This window comes from Scyliorhinus canicula, chromosome 15, assembly GCF_902713615.1.
Source record: "Scyliorhinus canicula chromosome 15, sScyCan1.1, whole genome shotgun sequence".
Lineage (NCBI taxonomy): Eukaryota > Metazoa > Chordata > Chondrichthyes > Carcharhiniformes > Scyliorhinidae > Scyliorhinus > Scyliorhinus canicula.
This window is the reverse complement of record NC_052160.1, coordinates 9697519-9716154: the sequence shown is the minus strand read 5'-3', so window position 1 is coordinate 9716154 and position 18636 is coordinate 9697519. Positions and strand designations below refer to the sequence as shown.

General features: G+C 43.0%; 1 protein-coding gene across 3 annotated transcripts in view; it reads left to right on the top strand.

Moving 5' to 3' along the window:
• The window catches only part of glyr1 (glyoxylate reductase 1 homolog (Arabidopsis)), a 43050-nt gene that overhangs the window by 1208 nt on the left and 23206 nt on the right, over positions 1-18636 (top strand). For all 3 annotated transcript variants that reach the window (XM_038819373.1, XM_038819372.1, XM_038819371.1), the window contains exons 3-6: positions 1443-1522; positions 4994-5117; positions 15740-15871; positions 16217-16285. In XM_038819373.1, the coding sequence (XP_038675301.1) occupies positions 1443-1522; positions 4994-5117; positions 15740-15871; positions 16217-16285 (405 nt within the window). The remainder of the gene's footprint in view (positions 1-1442; positions 1523-4993; positions 5118-15739; positions 15872-16216; positions 16286-18636) is intronic.

Here is an 18636-nt window from a genome sequence, read left to right as displayed (position 1 = left end):
GAGGTGGGGTGCTGGTGGGGGTGTGTGAGGGGAGGTGGGGTGCTGGTGGGGGTGTGTGAGGGGAGGTGGGGTGTGTGTGTGCATGGGGCGGGGGGCAGGATGGGTTGCTGGTGGAGTGTGTGTGTGGAGGGTGGTGGGGGTGTGTCTAGGTTACATCTGTGGGGTGGCATGTGTATGGTGGTGGTGGTGGTGGTGGGGGGGGGGGGGGGGGGGCGGCATGTGGGGAGAGGGGGGGGGGGGGGGGGGGGGGGCGGCGGCATGTGTGGAGAGGGGGGGCGGTGGGCCTGTGGGGACCGGAGTGTGTGTGTGTGGTATTACTTATTATCAGGACTTTAGTTTAAAGAGCAACAAACATTTGATGTTTGAATTTACTTTATGCAAAAAAATGTAGCCTTCTGTTTGAAACCTCGCCCTCTCTTTAAGTTGCCCTTTTGTACACAACATGCTGTGAGTTTTGATATTTTTAATCATTGTGTTTGTGGAATGGTGTTGTGGTGTTAGTAACTTATTAATACCAGATCTCTGACTTGCCTCTGAAGGTTAATTTCAGTAGTAAGGAGGGGAACAGCTGATGCTAAGCAATAATGGTGAAATTATGAGCAAGCAGTTTTTGAGGGCTGCCACATTGGCTGAAGTAAAGCTAGTGGGAGACGTGCAAGCAGTTGCAGTGTTTGTCAAAAAGAAAAAATACAGTAAAAAAGGATTACCAAGTTGCTGAAACTGGGACCATATTTAGTAATGCAAGTTCAGACACATAGTTTAGCTTCTGGTCTAGATCTGTTGGAGGTAATTCTTCCAATTCCTTCTGTCAAGTGGCATTCGAGCTGGCAAGGCAGTACCAACATTTCAAGAATGTAACTTTCTAAATAACTAGACAAAGCTACCTATCAGCACTAAAGTCAAAATTATTATAAATATAAAATAATTTTCAAATAATGCTGCAAAAGTCTCAAAAGCAAAGATTGCCTCAATAGAAACTAATGCAAAAACGAAGTACAAAAATGATTGCCGTGTATATGTATATAAATATTGATAGAGAAACTTATAAAATGGGTTCTTGAAAACTGCAAAAGATACCAAAAAAAATAGTTTTCTCAATTTTTTTTGTGGAGCGACAGTCATCTGTTTTGGTTTTGCATTCCCGTATCCACAGTAACTTGTGTTTGAACATCTTAGCAACTTAAGACTGTATTCTAAGCTAGTACATTTTTTAATATGAAACGGCTCTATTGCAGAGAACGCTACTTGTGATTTGGTAGAATGTTGACCAGTATGTTATCTCCAAATTGGTTTCTGCACCATTACCAATGAACACCAGCCATTTACCTTTGTGCTAATCAATCCTTGTACTGAATTCCAGAGTTACTTCTCTTGTGGAACTGTGATTCTCATTTATGTCTATAACTGATTAACAATTAAAATCCGTGTTTTTCTGTTTTAAGATTGTTAACCCACCTAAAGATCTAAAGAAACCACGGGGGAAAAAATGCTTCTTTGTAAAATTCTTTGGAACTGAAGACCAGTAAGTCAACTTTTTTAAAATGACGCTTGGAAAAGCATAGTTTAATCTTTAAAAAAGCTGTTGCTGTATTGGGCTGAACAAGCTGGCTACAGTCTACCAAAGATTGCACCACTGATCTTGTCACTTTGCACTTAATTCCCCATCTCCCTCAGGTGCCGCCCCCATTCCTCTTCCATGAGATTCTTCTCCTTTATATTCTTCCCATCCAACTAATCAGTTCATAGACCCATCACCCATCCAAGGTGAAAAGTAGGTCATTCAGTCCCTCTAATTCAGTTAATCATGGCTGTTCTGTACCTTGCCTTCATTCGCCTGTCTTTAATCCATATCCTTTGAAACCCTTGCCTTGCCTAACAAAAACAGTCTCAAGTGGAGTTTTTTTCATTCAACAGCTTTTTGTGTGAAACTATTCCTAATTTCCACTAGCCTTTGTATGAAGAAGTGTTTCCTTCCAACGCCCTGAACGGCCCAGTCCTAATTTAAGATTATTCCCCTCTTGCGCTGGGCCCCCTCCCACCAGCAAATATTTTTTCTCTCTTTAGTTATCAAATCTTTTAATATTTAAAGCCTCAATAATTGCTCTTTCCAGGAGACCTCCTTATCCCTTTCAAAACTTCTGTTGCTGCCTCCAAATCCGGAAACCTATTCTAATCTTGAAGCTCGATGTTTCGATTTTTCAGGTCCAGTTTTAGCAATGGTCAGGCCATTGATATCACCATGGCTGCAGCCTCAAATTGCATCCAAACTGACTGACCATGGCCTGTTTCCTCTTTGCCTCCTCAAACCTTTCAGCCTCTGATGTTTTATGATACTGTTCTCCCCTGCCTCTTAATTTTCTAGCCATGTGGGATGGCATGTTTCTGCCCTTGACGATTAGGTCGCAGCCAAGCAGATTCTAGCAATCATTTTGCTTCCCTGCTCGCACCATTAGAGCCTGTCCAAGGATCTATTCTTGGCCGATACTTGCTGATCTTTTTGGTGCTACTCTAGCATCTGCCACTGGGTCATTTCCCATATATATGCCCGCAACATCCAACTTTTCCTCTATCTTTTTCTGTGGGTCAGGTACAAGTGACAAATTCATTCATCCAATTTCAGGAAAATCAAAGCCATTGTTCGTGACACTTGCTTTAAATTCTGACTGTTTCAATACTGCTTCCAGCCTTTTGCTTAGGCTGAGGGAGACCATACAAAATGTTTGTGCTGTGCTGAGTTTTCAATCTAACACTCTACTCTGTCTGTTGTCGAAACTGCTTGTTTTCATCTACATACATGCCTGCATTGCGATAGAGCTCCTAATCCGTTTTTCCTTATTGTCTCTAGGATGTTATTCCAATACTCTTTGTACTGCTGTATAAAGTGCCTCATTATAAAGTGCCTTTTGTATGTAATAAAGGTGCTACATGTGTTTCTATTTGAAATGAAATGAGAATCGCTTATTGTCACGAGTAGGCTTCAAATGAAGTTACTGTGAAAAGCCCCTAGTCACCACATTCCCTTGCCTGTTCGGGGAGGCTGTTACGGGAATCGAACCGTGCTGCTGGCTTGCTTTGGTCTGCTTTCAAAGCCAGCGATTAGCCCTGTGAGCTAAACAGCCCCTGCTTGTATTTCCAACTTGTGATGAGAACAGTTGAGTGATAGAGCACTTTTTAATCACAGATCACGCATAGATCTAGGTCCTGCTGTGGAAGTACTTAAAATTATCCTTTTGCTTTCAGTTTAGTTGAGCTAAATTCCTGCTCCCCATTGCAGCTTATGGGGAAATGACATGTTTCCATTGACGTTTTAAAAAATAAATTTAGTGTATCCAATTAATTTTTTCTAATTAAGGGGCAATTTAGCATGGGCAATTTAGCATGGCTAATCTGCCTACCCTGCACATCTTTGGGTTGTGAGGGCGAAACCCACGCAAACACGGGGAGAATGTGCAAACTCCACACGGACAGTGACCCCAAGCCGGGATCGAACCTGGGACCTCGGCGCCGTGAGGTTGCAGGGCTAACCCACTGCGCCACCGTGCTGCCCTCGCATTGAAGTTTAAGTGATTCATCAATAAAAAGTGTTGGCCTAGATCAACTTCCTTCATGGTCCTAGATGCCAATTGAGATACGGTATCAACTCTTAACATTTTAGTATCTGCTAGACTGGTGGCAGTGAACTGTAAAATGGTTGAACTTGTATAAAGACTACAGACGGCTCTTTTCTAACACACAGACTTGATGGACAACTCTTCAGGATGTGATTGCTTCTTAGTAATATGAGAACTTTAACTAGAAATATAACAATTTATTTAAGAAAGGCAAGCTTCCTTTAATCATAGAATTTACAGTGTAGGAGGAGGCCATTCGGCCCATTGAGTCTGCACTGGCCCTTGGAAGGTCACCCTACATAAGCCCATGCCTCCGCCCTATCCCAGTAACCCCACCTAACCTTTTGGACAAGGGACAATTTAGCTTGGCCACTCTACCTAACTTGCACATTTTAATCCTTAAAACTGAACAGATCCAGGTAACTTCCAGTTGATTTTGTCAGATTTCAATTTGCATGCTGTGATGAATTCTACAGTATTGCATTAATGTTAATCCAATGTTAACATTTACAGTAATAACCACTTAGAACTGAGACATGGTGTCATAATTACTCTGCAATATTAATAGCCAATGTGTTTATAGTAAAGAGAATCTGGTAAAGGGGTGGCAGGGTGAGAAAATAATATCACTATTCAAACACCTTAACTGTACAGAGTAATTACAGAAGAAATAATCAGAATATTCAACTAGCTGTGTAATTAAATAGTGCAGTGGAAGCTGTTTAATTCAGATCCCCTTTGATGGAAACCAATTTCTCTAAATTAGCTGGTTTTTGTATATTGTCATGCCTGAAATTCCTGCTTGTGCATAATGCAGAAGTCATCTTCAGTAGTTGATTGCACATTTACAAAGAAAAATTAATGAGGCACAGAATATCGTTGGAAATGGCATGAACATGGTAGGGCTCTCTAATCAAGGTACACAACATTAGCTACATACTGTATTGGGGCGGCACAGTGGTCAGCACTGTTGATTCACAGCGTCAGGGATCCGGGTTCGATTCCCACTTGGGCCACTGTTTGTGTGGAGTCTTCACGTTCTCCCCGTGTCTGAGTGGGTTTCCTCCGGGTGCTCCCGTTTGCTCCCACAAGTCCCGAAAGACGTGTTTGTTAGGTGAATTGGACATTCTGAATTCTCCCTCCGTGTGCGAACAAGTGCCGGAGTGTGGCGACTGGGGGATTTTCACAGTAACTTCATTGCAGTGTTAATGTAAGCCTACTTGTGACACTAATAAAGATTAATTATTATTATTGCTTGAATTTTAGTAGCACAAATCAGTAAGCATTAGCTATTTTATGGCTTTATGCAAATTGTCTATTGGAAGACTTGGAAGTTCAATTTAAGCAAGACCAGTGTAGAGATTGACTACATTGTTTTGCAGCGCATGGATCAAGGTAGACCAGCTTAAATCCTATCACGTTCACAAGGAGGAAATGATCAAATCTACCAAAGGGAAACGGTTCCAACAGGCGGTGGATGCAGTTGAGGAATTTATTAAATCTAAGGTAAGATGTGCCATCGTATTGAGGATCAATCACCATTAGTTTGAGAGAATATTATAAGTCAGGGATTTGTAATGCATATTTAAACTGGTTTCCATATAAAGCACACTTGCATTCCAGGATCATGCAATGATACATTAAATGTATGATGTCAAATTGTGAAATTAAACCCATCAACATTATGCCGACCTGATCTGAGATTGACTAATAATTTTTTCAAAATTTAGAGTGCCCAATTGTTTTTTTTTCAATTAAGGGGCAATTTAGCGTGGCCAATCCACCTACCCTGTGCATCTTTGGGTTGTGGGGGTGAGAACCACGCAAACACAGGGAGAATGTTCAAACTCCACATGGACAGTGACTGAGATTGACTTATCAGGAGGAATGCCATTAATAAAATAAACTGTGATTTCTTGCAGTTAAGCATTGGTAAGACTGTAGTCACTGTTTTCATTCCCCGCGACCAAGGAGCAGATCTGGGTACGAAGAGTTTAGCGTTTCTGCCACCATCACCAACTTGGGCAGTGAATTTCAAGCATCCACCACCCTCAGCGTAAAAACTTTTTTCCTCCTGTCTAATCCTTCTGCCATTTAGCTTGAATCTGTGACCCCTCGTTTTTGAACTTTCTGCCAAGGGAAACAAGTTCCTCCTGTCTATTTTACCACTACCCCTCTCAATTTTGTATACCTCAATCGTGCCACCCCTCTGCTTTCTCTGTTCCTAGGGCAAGACCCCCAATCTCTCCTCGTAGCTACAATTCTCCAGCCCTGGCAACAGTCCAGTAAATCTTCTCTGAACTCTCTCCAGAGTAATTGCATCCTTCCTGTAATGCGATGACCAGAACTGCACACAATACTCTGGTTGTGGCTTCACCAATGTCTTATGTAGTTCCATCATTATATCCCTACTTTTGTATTTTGCAGCTATGCCAGTGAAGGAGAGCATTCCATATGCCTTCTTTACAACCGTGACTACCTGTACTATCTTTAGGGACTTGTCCATTTGCACGGCAAGACCTCACTTCATCTACCCGCCTCAATATATTCCTATTTATTGTGTGTTCCCTGTTTTTTTTTAATAAACAATTTTATTGAGGTAGTTTTTGGCTTTATAAACAGTTACAGACATCATCAGAAAGGAAGCAAAAAAGGCAAAAATGTGCAAACATCCACGTACTTTCAATACTTCCATCGTAACATATTGCACAAGCCCGCTCCCCTCCCACCCGTACTACCCGCCATATTTTCCCTCCTACTCTACTCTACCCCCCCCCCCCCCCCCCCCCCCCCCCCCCCCTGCTGACGCTCACTCTCCCGCAAAGAAGTCAATAAATGGTTGCCACCTCCGGGTGAACCCCTGCACAGATCCCCTCAAGACGAACTTAATTTTTTCCATCCCCAGGAAACTTGACATGTCCGCAAGCCACCACTCAGTCTTCGGGGGCTTTGAGTCCCTCCACGCCAATAATATTCGTCGCCGGGCTATCAGGGAAGCAAAGGCCAGCACATCGGCCGCTTTCTCCCCCTGGACGCCCGGGTCTTCCGAAACCCCAAAAATTGCCACCCCTGGACTCATCACCACCCTTGTTTTTAGCACCTGGGACATGACCCCCGCAAATCCCTCCCAGTACCCCCTCAGCTCAGGGCATGCCCAAAACATGTGCACATGGTTCGCTGGTCCTCCCGCGCACCTAGCGCATTTGTCCTCTATCCCGAAAAATTTGCTCATCCGAGCCACCGTCATATGGGCCCGGTGAACGACCTTAAATTGGATCAGCCCGAGCCTTGCACATGTCGCGGTCGAGTTTACCCTACTCAGGGCCTCTGCCCACAGCCCATCCTCCATTTCCCCGCCTAGCTCCTCCTCCCATTTAAGTTTCAGTTCCTCTGTCTGGGACCCTTCCTCCCTCATGAGCACCTTATAAATACCCGAGACTCTACCCTCCCCTTCGTCCCTCCCAGAGACTATTCTGTCTAGGATCCCCATTGGCGGGAGGCGCGGGAAAGATGGGACCTGTCTACGAACAAAGTCCCGCAGCTGTAGGTATCTAAAATCATTTCCCCCTACCAACCCAAATTTCTCCTCCAAGCTCCTCAAACTCGCGAAGCTCCCTTCCAGGAACATATCACCCACCCTTCCCGCCCCTGCTCGCCGCCATACTCGGAACCCCCCATCCATACTGCCGGGGGCAAACCGATGGTTGTCGCAGATTGGCGCCCAGACAGACGCCCCCATCTGTGTGTTCCCTGTTTGACCTCCCTAACTGCATTGCCTCACACTTATTTGAATTGAACTCCATCTGCTGCTCTCCTTCCCACTCCTCCAACCTATCCGGAACATTTTGGAGATTACGGCTATTCTCTACATCAGTGTTTTTCAAACATTTTTTCCCCCCGGGCCCACTTTTACTAACTGGCCAACTTTCGGGACCCACACCATGCTCACTTACAAAGACACAAGATTATATTTCACTCAAGAAATTTTTACAATGATAAATTGGACTCTGCATAAACAATTTTTCTCCCTGTGAAGACACCACCCCTCCCCAACCACCAGTAAAATGTTGACAATCATAAAGCTCAAGCTCCCAATTTCATAGTCAGAAGTCATTGGGAGTTTATCTTGGTTTTATAGAAACAGTAAATTAGAACATAGAACAGTACAGCACAGAACAGGCCCTTCGGCCCTCAATGTTGTGCCGAGCCATGATCACCCTACTCAAACCCACGTATCCACCCTATACCCGTAACCCAACAACCCCCCCCCCCCCTTAACCTTACTTTTATTAGGACACTACGGGCAATTTAGCATGGCCAATCCACCTAACCCGCACATCTTTGGACTGTGGGAGGAAACCGGAGCACCCGGAGGAAACCCACGCACACAGGGGGAGGACGTGCAGACTCCACACAGACAGTGACCCAGCCGGGAATCGAACCTAGGACCCTGGAGCTGTGAAGCATTTATGCTAACCACCATGCTACCCTGCTGCCCCAGAGGTTAATTCACCTTCCTCTAAATTGGCATGACAATGCATTTCTTGCACCCGAGCTGGGCACTGACTAACTTAACAGGATAGAAAGGGCAACCAGGAGCTTGCACTGAAAAAGGAGACTTCACATAATAAAACATTCCAGTTCAAAAAATGATAAAATACATGTAAACACTATGAATGCTCTCAGGATGCAGGATATTCAGATTCTACTCCACGGAGATGATTGTGACAGTGTTGCATGCAGTTGTTGTTCCATTATCTTGTGTAATAAATTAGTGGATCAGAAAAACATCCAACCACGCCACACAAGTCATACAAAAGAGCGATTTGAAGAAAGTGCATCCATGCTGATACCATGGCTCTGAGTAGGGTTTTTCAAAGAATGTAGCTGGTGCATGTCTCTGTTGGACCTCGTTGTCTTGGCTTTGGGATATCACAGGTGACCACCGAAGGATAGTTGCCACCTTAATGAGGTGAGGTTAATTCACCTTCCTCTGAACTGGATTTATTCTGGTCCAAGCAGGATGGATTGTCTCAATGGGGCATTGGCCGTCCTGATGTAACGGAAGATTATAACCCAAACACTAGCATCTTTAACCCAACCGCTGACAATAGTAGCAATTCTCTCGCCTCCTTTCCGGCCAGCAATAGTCGCACTGTCAAATATATTACTGCCAAGCTCTTCTGTACCATTTCTGTAATCGGGATTATTAGCAATGTGACTTTGCTGAGGAGTACCATAAGGTACATCTTCCCTCTGTCGCCCGCATTCCCGGCCTTCAGCTCTCCTGCACAATCAGCCACTGCATCAGCCACACTCCTGATCTATTCTCCCATTTCTTACCTAAACTTCAAATCACATTCTATGATCTTGGTCTGCCCTCTTTCATTCTGGTCCTTGCCATTCATGTTATTTTTTTGCAACCCTGCACTCTGCGACCCTTCTGAAATCCACCCATGGGTTGTGACCCGCACTTTGAAAAACCCTGCTCTATGCTATCCACTACAATGCCAATTTTTGCATCACCTGCAAATTTCCAAATTGTCCACCCCACATTCATGTCCCAACACAGAGACCTGCGGGACACCACTTGAAAGAGCTTTCCATTCGCAAGGGCAGCCATCGACCATTATTTTCAGGTTACTAAGCCAGCCAATATTTCCCACTTTCTCTATCATTACTTTGACGAAGGGCCATCTAGACTGTAAACGTTGGCTCTTTTCTCTCCCTACAGATGATGCCAGACTTGCTGAGATTTTCCAGCATTTTCTCTTTGGTTTCAGCTTTCGATCCAATTTGCCACATTACCCTGTGTCCCATGGGCTTTTACGTTTTTGACTAGTCTGCCATGTGGCTCCTTGTTAAATGCCTTAAAATACATATAGGCAACTTCCTCTGCACTACCCTTATTGATCCTCCTTGGCACTTCCTCGAAGAATTCAATAAAATTTTTATGGCATAACCTTCCCCTAGCAAAACTATGCTGACTATCCCTCACTAGTCCGGGCCTTTCTAAGTGACAGTTTATCCGATCACTCAGGATTGATTCTAACAATTTGCCCACCACCGAAATAAGGCTTAACTGGCCTATAATTGTTCAGCATTTCCTTCGGACCCCTTATAAAAAATGGAGCCACATTTGCATTCCCCCAGTCCTCTGGCAACTGTCTGGTGTCTAGTGAAAATTGAAAAATAATCCTCCGACATCTGCTATTTCCTCCGTGAGCTCCTTCAACATCCAAGGAAACAATCCATCCGGCCCTGGCAACTTATCCAATTTCAAGGATTCCAACACCTCTAACACTTCCTCTCTCATTATGCTTATTTTATCTAATATTTCACACTGCTCCTCTTGGATTACTATTATCCGCAACATTCCTTGCCTTTGTGAATATGGAGACAAAACATTATTTTAAAAACTGTTCCCATATTCTCCTCTGCATCTTCACACAAGTTTCCTCTTTCATCTCTGATAGGTCCCACTTTTTCTTTAACTATTCTTTTGCTTTTTATATACTGGTAAAACAACTTTGGGGTTTCCTTAATATTGGTAATATTTTTTCATGTTGTCTCTTTGATTTTCTTTTTTTAATAAACTTGATCCTTGTACTTTCTATACTCCCTTCGGCTATCTGCAGTTTTAAATTTTTTGTGACCAGCACAAGCTTTCTTTTCTGCTGAATCTTCCCCTGTATTTTCTAGCCAACCATGGGAATCTAGATTTTGCTGTACAATTCTTATTTTTGGAGGGGACATGTCTGCTTTGTACCCTGAGAATCTCGCTTATTAGTGCGCCTCTCACTATTTTGCCATTTGTCCAGTCCACCTCCGTCAAATCACTTATGTAAAATTTGCCTACTCCCAGTTTAAAACTTTTACTCCTGATTTATCTCTCCTTTTTCCATAATAATACCAAGTCTTAACGGAATTGTGTATAATACAGGACATGTATTTTTCACCCTCCATCTCCCTTGTATTGTTTGAAACTCAGTTGATATTGATATTGAGATAAAGTCTCCTATTATTGCCCTCTTATTCCTACAGGCAGACATTTGTCTACATATATCTTTTATCTATCTCCCTCTCCATTTGGGAGTCTGTATCATATTCCTAGTGTTGTGACTGCCTCTTTTTTTTTTCCTTTTTTAATGAATTTAAAGTACCCAATTATTTTTTTTCCAATTAAGGGGCAATTTAGCATGGCCACTCCACTGACCCTGCACATTTTTGGGTTGCGGGGGTGAGACCCATGCCGACATGGGGATAATGTGCAAACCCCACACGGACAGTGACCCCGTGCCGGGATTGAACTTGGGTCCTCAACGTCATGAGCCAGCAGTGCTAACCACAGCACCACCGTACCGCCATTCCTAAGCTTAACCCACAAAGTCTAATTTCTTAACTAATTTAGTATATCATCCCTTCTCACAACTGCAATTGTTTCTTTTACCAAAGGAATAGTGCCAGAAGACTGGCAGATAGCAAGTGTTGTCCCCTTGTTCAAGAAGGGGAGTAGAGATAACCCCGGTAACTATAGACCAGTGAGCCTTACTTCTGTTGTGGGCAAAGTCTTGGAAAGGTTTATAAGAGATAGGATGTATAATCATCTGGAAAGGAATAATTTGATTAGAGATAGTCAACATGGTTTTGTGAAGGGTAGGTCGTGCCTCACAAACCTTATTGCGTTCTTCGAGAAGGTGACCAAACAGGTGGATGAAGGTAAAGCAGTTGATGTGTATATGGATTTCAGTAAAGCGTTTGATAAGGTTCCCCACGGTAGGCTATTGCAGAAAATACGGAGGCATGGGATTCAGGGTGATTTAGCAGTTTGGATCAGAAATTGGCTAGCTGGAAGAAGACAAAGGGTGGTGGTTGATGGGAAATGTTCAGACTGGAGTCCAGTTACTAGTGGTGTACCACAAGGATCTGTTTTGGGGCTGCTGCTGTTTGTCATTTTTATAAATGACGTGGAGGAAGGCGTAGAAGGATGGGTGAGTAAATTTGCAGATGACACTAAAGTCGGTGGAGTTGTGGACACTGCAGAAGGATGTTAGAAGTTACAGAGGGACATAGATAAGCTGCAGAGCTGGGCTGACAGGTGGCAAATGGAGTTTAATGCAGAAAAGTGTGAGGTGATTCATTTTGGAAGGAATAACAGGAAGACAGTACTGGGCTAATGGTAAGATTCTTGGTAGTGTGGATGAGCAGAGAGATCTCGGTGTCCATGTCCATAGATCCCTGAAAGTTGCCACTCAGGTTGAGAGGGTTGTTAAGAAGGCGTACGGTGTGTTAGCTTTTATTGGTAGAGGGATTGAGTTTCGGAGCCCTGAGGTCATGTTACAATTGTACAAAACTCTGGTGCGGCCGCATTTGGAGTATTGCATGCAGTTCTGGTCGCCGCATTATAGGAGGATGTGGAAGCATTGGAAAGGGTACAGAGGAGATTTACAAGGATGTTGCCTGGTATGGAGGGAAGGATATTGCCTGGTATGGAGGGAAGATCTTACGAGGAAAGGCTGAGGGACGTGAGGCTGTTTTCATTAGAGAGAAGAAGGTTAAGAGGTGACTTAATTGAGGCATACAAGATCGAGGGGCTGGTTTAGCTCACTGGGCTAAATCGCTGGCTTTTAAAGCAGGCCAGCAGCACGGTTCGATTCCCGTACCAGCCTCCCCGAACAGGTGCCGGAATGTGGCGACTAGGGGCTTTTCACAGTAACTTCATTGAAACCTACCCGTGACAATAAGCGATTTTCATTTTTTCATTTTATCTACCTGGTTTGTAATTCTCCTTGCATTGAAGTATAAACTGCTCAACCCCATCAGTTTCCTTTGCTGGAGGCTTTTTAATCCTGGTTTCTTTTGTCTTTCCGAGTCACTGACTACATGTAATTAATGTTCTACCTCCTCGTTCCTGATTGGAATATGACCTATCCAAGCCTTCCCTTGGGTTCCAATCCCTGTGCCAAACCTCCCCAACAGAACTGGCAAAAGCCCCAGCGAGGATACTGGTCCCAGCTTCTGTGAAGCACCTTGGGATGTTTTGTATATGGTGCTATATAAATGTAAGTTGTTGTTGTATGGCTAGTATTGCAAATGGAATATAAATCGTAGTCCTACAGTACCATACTGTAGTATCAAGGCTTCTCTTTAAATGGGTAATGAAGTCAAAATTGTTTTGCAGATTTACTGTTACCCAGTTTGTTGGACTATTAATGTGAGGGATGGTTATTGTGTGATATGTGTTTGGAATGTTTGAGCTTGGAACATGTGAGCTTTAATCTTTGAAGAAGGATTATATTTGGTACCTGGAAAAATCATGGCAATTGTGTCACATATCAATGTTTTAATGCTTTACCAGTGCAGATCTTGAATAATTGATGAGCAAAAGAACTCTGGATAGGGTCTGTATAATGACAGGCTATCAGTCCTGAAGGTTGTTAGAGACAGTGCAATTGAAGGTGACATGTAATTTCACATGACAAGCAGTTCCCAGTTTAAAAATGTGGACTCAGATATTGATATTGGAAAGTTGATGGGAAATCTGCACTGATCCAGATTTTTCACATTCAAACTCGTCCCTTTTTTTTTGTGGCACTGAATGTGAAATAATCAAGGTGTAGCCTTCAGATGAAATGCGGAGGGCAGGGGGATCATGTCTGGATGCACAGATGTTCGTGTACTCGATCCCAACTATACCCATTATAAATTCCTATGTCTATATGTGTGTGTGTAAGTTTGTCACAATAATTACATCCTTCTGCCAATGATAGTGATGTGGTGCTGACACTAAATGGAGCGTGTTATTACAGAATGACCGGTTTAAATGGACAATTTCCCTTCCAAATGAGGATGTGAGAATTTATAATGTGAAAATTTGAAAGGAACAATGCCCAGATACATAATTTACACGATAAATCAGGGAATAATATTCTCTTGCCCATCTTTTATGTCAATGTTGCTGTTTCTCACCTTTTGTCTCTTTCCTCTCCTGCCATTTCTCTCCCTTAGTTCCTCTTTTTCCTTGTACCTACATTTTTTCTTTAAGATGGTGGATATATAGTTTGGTAAAGCACCAAAGGCTTCGTTTAGCATTGGGGCTGCAGGGGAAAATATACACCTCAACTATTCCTGTCTCCAATTTGCTTCTGCTTCATCGATTCTTGCACCCACACCTTGCACAGCAGTGTCTCTTTCCCTTTGACGTTGCCTCTTATCTGTTCCCACTGTTGCTCGGTTCACTGGCTTCCCATTTCCCTTCCTGTTGGCTCATAAAATTCAACTTTTTTTTTTAAAGTACATGAGACAGGAAACTGTTTTTCCAACTCTGTCTCATGGGTATTAGAAATTAGGAGCTCTGTTTCACAGCTGTACGTGATCAGCATTGTCTTTCTGTCAAAAGAACACCGATGGGACCATGGGCTGCAAGATTGCTGTCTGATACTCTGCTGACTTCTTTGTGTCAGGTCACATCTGTTTTTTTGCAGATCTTTTAGACAAATCTTCTGTAATGTTGAATATCCAAAGCGTTTTTATCTGTTGGTATTCAGTTCAGCTGCCTATTTACTCCAATGTACAAGAATTCTGGCCCCTTGCACATTGTTGATTTTAATTGATCCACCATTGGTGGCCTTGCCTTCAGCTGCCTGGCTCTAGTTCTGATATTCTCTGCTTTTCTACTTTATTTTTCTCATTTAAGATGCTGCTTAATGTGTGCCTCTGACCAAGTCTTTGGTCTTTCAAGTGCCACATAATTGCAAGTTATTTTTAAATGCAATTCTATTTTTTTTAAAATCTAAGTGTCTGTCATACTGCTTGGATCTTGTCACCTATGTGTAAACTCAAAAAAAAAAATGTTTTGGGGGTGGGGGGTTGCTGCTCGGCAGTGTGGGGGGAAATGGGGCAGAATCATTTGTTTAATTTCAACCTTTAAAAATTTTTTAATTGCCAATAGTTTTAACTGCTGTGCTTCATCACTCAGTTGGTTTCTTAAAGTGGAGGTTTTTCTGCATGCTTGTTATTATTCTCTTTTCTTCGTATCAACATTTATTGTTAAAATTTGAGGCACGTGCCAAACATTTCCCTTGTGCCCAGCACCACGGAATATGCCTGTCTGTCGACCAATGCACCCCTAATGGACCAGAATGTGACTTGTCTATGTTGCCCAAGGAATGAGCAGAATTGAATCACTGTAATTAGTTTACTAATTTGAAATTGGGAATATCAGGTTGTTCTTGTCGTATTTAAATGTTCCATTCATGGTACAACTTCAGCTGTAAATGATAAATCATGCTTTTAGTGATGATCTCTAGAATGTAAACTATGTCCTGGACACATTAATTGACTAATCAGCAAAAACATGCAGTTTGTATTTGATATCTTTTACTTTCCTTGACATCAACATAACCATTTTTTTTGCTTGCAAGGCTCCTTTTTTTAAAACTTAATTTTCTTTTGCACAGTAACTTAGAAAGGGTTCAACTGGTGTGCAACCTGTGGGGAATTTTAGGGTTGCAGCACAACTCTGGGGGCATGTTGTTTGTAATAAAATTCTACTTCCAAGCTGCCTGCTGAGGGTGCATCAAAGGTCATAGATGTCATCTTCGAAATTCAGCTCAACTGCTTACTGTATTCAAGAAAATCTCAGAAAGCTCTGTCAAATGGCTGTGAAGAATGTGATTTGCAATTTTGCAGAAAGGATCAATGAATGAAATCTATGAAGACACTGCACTGAGCATTTGAATATAGTTACAAATGCTGTAAACACAACAAACATTTGTGCGATAGAACGCTACTGAAGTCATTTGCGTTGAGGTTCATGATTAATTTTTTAAAATCCTGCTCATTGAGATATCTTGAAGATAAGTTTTTTAAACAATGTAAATGTCTACACAGTCCCAGAGGATCGGAGGCTGCTCTTCCCTTTGAGAGCTGACTGGTTTAACCTGAGGGTCACCGCACGTCAGGCGAGAGGCAAGGTTGAGTAGGCAGGGCATATGGATTTAGTCGTAAATTATTCCCTTGAAATAACATTGAACAATTGCTTCACTACCTCATGCAAAGGAACAGTTAAGTTGGATATCGGGGAAAACCATATCCATGTCTTTAACCTTTGACTAATTTCTTTTCAGGTGTCTGCATTCACTTCATCAGAAGATAAAAACAGGCACATTTCATCTGACGGTAAAAGACAAAATTCCTCCTCAGCAGAAATTTCAGAGCACAGTGCAAGGAAAAGGGGGCGGCCACCAAAGGAGGAAAAGGTTGGTCTCGGGTAGAAATAATTCAAACACAGCAGCATCCTTTTTATTTTTATGGGGCAAACATTTAATTTTCTCCCTATGCCTCCAGTACATTTGTGAATAAGCATATGCTAGTTGCCAGTATGTGGCCAGACAGCCCTAGAACAATGTATTTTTCTCCTTCCTGCAGGGAACTGGGTTCATACAATTCCCATGACTGATACAGTGATTAGGGCTTCTAATAGAGAAATTAAACTGTCTGCTAAGTTAAATATACTGACGAATGCATGGTAATGCTATGCCCAGGAGGTAATATATAGCTTCTTTATGAGATGTGACTTTAGTATTTTCTTTCTTCCGTTACAGGATTCTTTCCCTGAGCCATCCACGGTGAAGAGGTTGGTTACGGGTCCAGTTGTGGGATACAAATGGAAGGTGGGTCACAGGTTCCTTTACTTCCTAAAAAAGCCTAGGTGGCTAGCCATTTTAGGTTTTTATTGATGTGCCCTATGTAGGAGTACCCTTGTGCAAACATGCTGACACCAAATATGTTTGTGGCAGTAGATTTGGGGAACATTGGAGTTGGATCTGTTTTTTTTTCTGAAAGTTTAAAACTTTGAGATGGAACACTAGCTGTGACTATAAAATTCTATTAATATCCATTTGTCATTTGATTTTCTCAGTGAAAAAAATGTAGTTGTTCTGCACATTTACACACCTGAGATAAAATTTATTATTTGTGCTTCCCTTTTGAAAATTCGACTTGTATTGCCCATGCATGGCTCCCAAAGAGTAGTAATGCTGCCAAGTTGTTCAGTACAGCCACAGCATTGGCAATGTGGAAAATTTCCCACGTATGTCCTGTACACACATAGGACGAATCCAACCCAGCCAATTGCTGTGCCACCAGTATACTCTCGATCATCAGTGAAGTGGTGGAAGGGGTCATCAACAGTGCAATCCAAATGTGTTGTGGGCCAGGGCTCAAACTCCAGTGTTTTAGGAAGTTCACCTGACCTATAACTTTCTATGTTGAGTTTGGCTAGGATGAGCACAAGAGCCTTTGCTTCATGTGTGATTCATCAGACTTCCTCGGTGCTTTTATCAAAACAAAGTTTATTATAAGAATGTAGGTAACATATATAAAGTGTTTATCAAGAATTTGTTATCAATTACAAACATGAAAAAACACACAACAGCTACAGTAATTTATGTATATAACTCTGAATAAATCCCCCTTAGTAGCTGCTCCAATTCAATACAAAATCCAATAAACCCAAAACCCCTTTCAAGGGAGTGGCGCAGCACACTGTAATTCACTTGAATGGGACTGGTCCTTTCCCTGAGATTCTGGTCCAAGTCTCCAGCCAGCAGATTCAAAACTCCTTCCGGAAAACAACTCTTATCTTTAAAGTTACCAAGACAGTTTGCCACAGCCGATGTGCTTTCAGTTCACTGGAACAGCTTTAAAATAAAAACAGGGAAACACTGTTTTTTCTTCTGCAGTCCAAAGCAACAAACTGAAACCAAAACACTAAACCCTCTCTCACCTGACAGCCACCGCCCAGCTCCAACCACAAAATGATATCACTGACGCCGTGCTACAGGCCATGTGGTAAAACAAAACCTTTCTTTTAAGGGACACTCGCATGACAAGTGGCACTGGCTTAGCAATAACCTGCTCGCTGACACTCTGTTTGGGTTCTGCCAAGGCAACTTGGCTCCTGACTTCATTTCAACCTTGGTTCAAACACTGGCAAAAGTGTTGAACTCTGGAGGTGAGGGCGACTGCCCTTGACATCAAGGCCACATTATCTATCTCTTCTTTGAAACCATTTAATGACTCAGATTCCACCGCACTATGGGGCAACGAGTTCCACGACAGCAGGTCAGAGGCTAGGCATTCTGTGGCGGGTAATTCCTTTCTTGCCTCCCCAAAGCCTGTTCACTATCTACAGGGCACAAATCAGGAGTGTGAAGGAATACTTTCTTCTTTTTTTTTATAAATGTTTGTTATTGAGTTTTCATATTTTATATATAACAAATTACAAATTATTAGAGAGAAAAAAAAAGAAAACACAAAAATTTAACATGAATATTTACAGGTAAGCATATTCATAACAACAATTGTGGCCGCCCCCTTTAGCCAGCATACATATTTTACATTCCCCAATATGGCCGAGGCACATGTTTATAGGCATTTATTTATAGTTTGGTTTTGGGCCTTGGCTTGCCAGCAAACCCCCATAACGAGCCCGTAACCCCCCCTCCCCCCGGCTACCCTCCCCCGATTCCCGTCCATTTTCCCCTGATTCTTGGCCACCAGACTATTCTTCCTCTTGTACGTTGGCCACAAACAGGTCCCGGAACAGTTGCATGAATGGCTCCCACGTTCTGTGGAAGCCGTCGTCCGACCCTCGGATGGCGAATTTGATTTTCTCCATTTGGAGAGATTCCGAGAGGTCGGACAGCCAGTCTGCAGCTCTGGGCGGTGCTGCTGACCGCCAGCCAAACAGGATTCTACGGCGGGCAATCAGGGAGGCAAAGGCAAGGGCGTCCGCCCTCCTCCCCAGGAATAGATCTGGCTGGTCTGAAACCCCGAAGACCGCCACTATCGGGCATGGCTCCACCCTCACCCCCACCACTTTGGACATAGCCTCGAAGAAGGCTGTCCAGTACTCCACAAGTCTGGGGCAAGACCAGAACATGTGGGCGTGGTTGGCCGGGCCTCTTTGGCACCGCTCACATCTGTCCTCCACCTCCGGGAAGAACCTACTCATACGGTT